The sequence below is a fragment of the Haemaphysalis longicornis genome, unplaced genomic scaffold (assembly GCF_048455015.1).
Source record: "Haemaphysalis longicornis isolate Haplotype H1 unplaced genomic scaffold, Haemaphysalis longicornis Haplotype H1 scaffold_3, whole genome shotgun sequence".
NCBI lineage: Eukaryota > Metazoa > Arthropoda > Arachnida > Ixodida > Ixodidae > Haemaphysalis > Haemaphysalis longicornis.
The window spans coordinates 75,011,997-75,017,082 of NW_027526335.1; the positions used below are offsets into that span (position 1 = coordinate 75,011,997).

The 5,086-nt window shown below is 54.6% G+C and overlaps 1 protein-coding gene across 1 annotated transcript; it reads right to left on the bottom strand.

Moving 5' to 3' along the window:
* Nucleotides 1–459: 459 nt before the first annotated feature.
* LOC144175279 (uncharacterized) lies at nucleotides 460–1,730 on the bottom strand. Its single transcript, XM_077704367.1, has one exon. The coding sequence runs from the start codon at nucleotides 1,690–1,692 to the stop codon at nucleotides 460–462; it is 1,233 nt and encodes a 410-aa protein (XP_077560493.1). The 5' UTR covers nucleotides 1,693–1,730.
* Nucleotides 1,731–5,086: the final 3,356 nt, after the last annotated feature.

Below are 5,086 nucleotides of genomic sequence, written 5' to 3' on the forward strand. Positions count from 1 at the left end.
CTCGTTAGTGAGGTATTGACGTAGAGTGCGAAAGAAATTCTGCCTATCCTCTCTCGCGTTCGGTGCATACAGACAAATCACACGCCATTCAACACACAACGAAACGACCAAAAACACACCATCGAACACTTTCAACCTCCAGGCCTGAATGCTTTTTCAGAAAAAGCACACAGCCTGCAGAGTTTCCTACAGCATGACTGACACACGCAAAATACCTGGCCGTGAAGCGCTGCACCATGCTCCCGGTCTCATCCTCCCCTTCAACTTTCGTCTCCTGCAATGCCACCACGTCTAAATCCTGCTCAGTAAGTAGGCGGTGCACCTGACTTTGCTTCTTTTTTGCTGAGAGCCCTCGAACGTTAAGCGTAGCAAAGGTCAACTGAGCTTCAGTAGGCATTTAAACAAAGACGAGGTGTGGAGGCCGGGAGCATGGTGCTTACCGTTCTCGTCACGCCGTCGCTAGGCGTGTCCGTCCGCTGTCGGGCCTCCCGGAGGCTGTAGTTGTCCCTGCGTTGTATCCGGCTGTTTGTGGTCGGCCTGAACTTTCGGCCGTAGTCGCAGGGACGACCGCCGCGCGACTGCCGCCTTTTGCGGCGGCTCTCCGGTGCCACCTTCTTCCACCCCCTCCTTGTGGCCGGCCTCTTCATGGGACCGCTTTGCGGTCGCGTTGACGCTGCTAGCAGGAGAGGCGACGTTCGTTTCCATCTCGTATGGCTCAGTTGCATCCGTTGTGACTTCCACAGAGGGGGCGTCAACACCACCTTCCGCCTGTAGGACAGGCAAAGGTGGGAACGCCTCTGTCGGTTGCCGGCCGTTGCCTGGGTCCTTGAGACCGTCACCGCTGGGTCCACCTGGAGCAGTCGACGCCTCCACCGTCGAATGCTCCCCCACACCTTTCGCTGCTTCCTCAGCTTCCGCTGTGTCCATAAGCAACTCGATCGAATCCTCTCTCTCTGTGGACCCGGTCACATTCGCGTACGTCTTGACGCATTGCTCGTCTCGGTGTCCGAACCGCCGGCATCGGGAGCAGCGCGGCACCTGGCAGTCCCTTCGTACGTGGCCGGCGGTGTGACAGCGCAGGCACTGCATGGGACAACCGGGGGCCACAACGAGAGCCAGTTCACCTGCCACACGAATTTGGTGGGGCAAGTCGTCAACCTTCAGTCCGGCCTTCAGCTTGAGGAGCACGGTGCGGGTGGTGGAACCTTTGTCGTGCACACCTTGAACTCGCCAGCGTTCCCGGGTGACTTCGCTAACTTTGCCATATGCCGCAAACGCCGCCCGAATGTCTTCGTCCGCAACACCGTACAACAGCCAGTGAAGTTTCAATTTCACCTCTTGGTCCTGCGGGTCGATGACCAGGCAGCGCCGTCCCTTCACTAACAGTTCGCCGGTCGCAAGCATCTTTTTCGTCGCTTCGGGGCTGTTAAACGTCACCGCCCAGATGTGGTTTATCTGATATGCCCCCAAGGCAACTACATCGGAAAGCATACCAGACTTGGCCAGCGTGTCCCTGAAATCTTCTACTCGAAAAGGTCGAGCCCGCACGTCACCATGAAGAAAAACTGTGTTTAAAACGATACGCCCGGTAGGCAGAGATGGCAAAATAATCTGATACTCTTCGTTATCATTCGCGTCGATCCTGTTTCCGCGGCTAGGCTGCGCCGCAATTGCCGCCCCTTGGGAGCACATGACCCTACGTCCTTTCACTACGGTGGCCGGAAGTAGAATGACTAAGCCACGGAAGCCACGCCGATTTCAGAGTTAGGAACGCTCCTTATATCTTTAACGCATTCAGACTACGTCGTCAGCGGCGTTGCGTTGGCGACTCAGCGGCGTTATAGCGGCTTGATAACTGCGTGGTGTACACGTGATACTACAAACCCGATGGAAGAGATGGAAGAGAAGGCGGCGAGGCGGTGGGCTGCGGGTGCCAAGCGCAAGCGCCGCAAGCGGGCCGACAACCGTGCATTCGCACTTTCACATTCTCCCCCTCGGGGAAATGCGGGGGACTTTTTTAAGTGCGAATGCACTTTATAAGCGACCCCAAACCTTCCGCCGTCCGCAGTCCTCCTCTCCCTAGCAACGGCGTGGAGCGGAGAGGAGCGTCGGTAGCAACGGCGCGGTGACGTCACTTCACCACGTGACCGCGCTCGCTCCGCCTCCTCGCCGTGGCTGCGCGGGTGCGCGCCGCTCCCCGCACCGCTCCTCGCGCCGTGACGTCATGGTATGACGTCACAGCGCGCCTCCTCTCCCCAGCAGCTGCCGCGCGCCTCTCTCTCCACCGTGACGTCACACTCTCTCCTCTCCCCCTCGCTCGGCTGCAGCTGCCGTGCGCCGCTGTCCCTCTCCCCTTGCGCTCGCCTCCTCTCTCAGCCACCTGGCTCGGCGCGCTCGGCGCGGCGTACCCCCCCTATATATGCAGCGATAAACTGCCAGACCTCCGTGGGTCGGCTCGCGCGCGCTCACGGGCGAATGCCAACGGATTTTAACTTTACTCCCCCTCATAGCATCACCCCGTGCATTCGCACTTAACCATGTTCACCCTCGGGGAAATGCTTGGGAGTTTTTTTTGTTAGTCTGACTTCTTTGTTCGCATGTCTTCCCAGATTGTTCCCTGCTCTTTTCCCACCAACATTCTAACCTTCTTTTACTAACCTCTACTGCTGCCCAATTCACTTTTTCGTTAAGCTGAGGGGTTTCGGTAGCTTGATGGCTCCCTCACTGAAAACTGGACGGATACCTTTCCACTCCGTTAAAATATGTCGCAAGGTTTCTGGTTCCCTGCTGCAGTCTGCGCACACTTCTTCCTGTACCGGCTCGCGGATAAGCGTTTTTTTCCGCAAGCAACCCACCGGGGCTTCAAAAAGCAACGCACTCCCTTCAGTATTATCGAAGAATGTTTCCGTTGTGATCCCCTGCTTCCCGATCCTGGAGATATATAAGGACTTCTTCCCGTCCACCCTATTTTCCAGGTCGTTTTCTCTGATTCTTTCACTTCCTTTTTAATTGCCTTGGTCTTTTCCCCAGCACTTCCAGGTTTTACATATTTTGTCCTGAGCCGTCTGGTTCTTTCGTCCACTGTGTGTGCACGCTTTTCATGGAAAGATACCGTAACACTTTGGCCGCCGATCTCTGGTAATCAATATTTCTAAGTCGTTCTGAAAAACATATTGTCATCTACATCTACAAGGTGCCACCATGGCACCGCGTCTTGAACCTCCGAGCGCTGCTACGCCGCTTGTCATCGTGAGCCACCCTCGAGACCCAGGTTTCTTTTACGGCACCAACAATGTCGACTGGGAGGACTGGGTCAGTCGTGTGAGCACGTGCCCACAATCGCTGGGATCCCACCCTTATGCTGGCTCACCTTTCGTTCCACCAGAAAGGTGCAGCGGACACGTGGTACAATACCAACGGAGCAACACTAACTAGTTAGGACAGCTGCAAGGCATAGATGATTAAGCTCTTAGGTAGGTCATCTGGTCGCCAGCTCGTCGCCAAAAATTAGCTTGCATTGCGAGCGCAGACGTCAACTGAGCCGTACATTGAGCCGTACATAGCCTACATCCTTGACGTACTGGCCCTTTGCCACAAAGTTGTCGACCACATGTCCGAGCAGGATAAAGTTGACCACATTTTGAAAGGAATAGCAGATGGTGCCTTCAATCTGCTCGTGTGCAAAGACTGCTCCATTGTAAGCTCAATTTTGGAGTGCAAGCGCTTCGAACAAGCGAAAAGTTGACGAATCACCCAGAAATAATGCACCTTCCCAATACCGCTGCAATGTCATCATGTGAGGGCCCAATTTTGCCACCGCGCCCACCACTGGCAGAAGCCACGGCAGACACGGTGACCCGTATCGTCCGACGCGAGATAGAGGCTATGACTCCGGTCACCACCCAACACTCCGTCGCTGACATCCATCTGCCGACACTCTCCGTCATACAAGCAGTTCCACGCCACGAAATTGTCTGCAAGCGCTTGCAGCCAACCTGCCACTTGAGCCATTCTGTCGGTCGGCAATTTCCCGCCAACGCCGCTTCCTGCTATCATTATAGGCCAGCTCAGTCGTCCCCGACCCCTTTCCGCCAAGAGTGTTGGCCATGGTCTTACAGGAACCCGGCTCAATGGAGAACACCCACTGATCTCCACTAGAGTTGCTGGATGGCGCTTCGAGCTCTCCGGCGCGCGGCCGCCGGAAGTTCGAGCGGTCGTCCCGGAAGTCGGGCAAATGGCCGCCGTTCTAGCATAGCGCATGCTACGTATGGGCTGGTTTCGCGCGCATTCCGCCAAAAATGCCTGCTTGTTGCGCCGTCAACTGCCCAAGCAGACCAGAGAATTCGTCTAGGAAGACGTTCCACTTGGAAGTATTACAATATTCTGTACGACGTGCGTGATACGCAGCGAAACGCAAATCTCATATCAGTGTCGTTTTTAAGCTGTGGCTCTTGTTACGCAGATTCCATCGCTCTAAGCCGGATTTATACCGGCGTTGGGTGGTTATAGCCTAGTTACACGTCGAAAGTAACCGCAGTTAAGTTTAACCGTGGTTACTACACTTTAACCGCTTTAACCGCGGTTATCGCAAACTGCGGATTTGGCTGTTACACGCGAAATTGCAAGTTTGGTGACCGCGGTCACTTGATTGTGAGCATAACAAAAATAAATTACCACACTTTTAACTTCACGATAAACAACAAAAGAGAAGCAGTGTAGACAAAAAATTGGCCGCGTATCTGCTCCTTTCGTTGCAAATGACGTCAAAAGACGACAGTCTTTATCGGCTTTTGCGAAGTAAATGCCTCCCTTCGCTTTACCGCTCACATCTCATGTTGTTCCTCTTGCGTCGCGCTCCTCCCAAGGTAAAGACGCCAAATGTTCGCTTAAATCATTTTAAATTTCCCGCGTTCTACTGCTCCAAACCGGGTGTCTCGATGCGAACGCTGCCGTACGGCGAAGACGCGCGTTAATCGAGGCACCCTACTTCAACGTTTATAGAACCGCGTTTCCCTACTCCACGTGCGTTGCAAGCAGAACGTGGAAACTATCTAGTGGAACCTTGCGTAACTGTTGCCGGTTGATT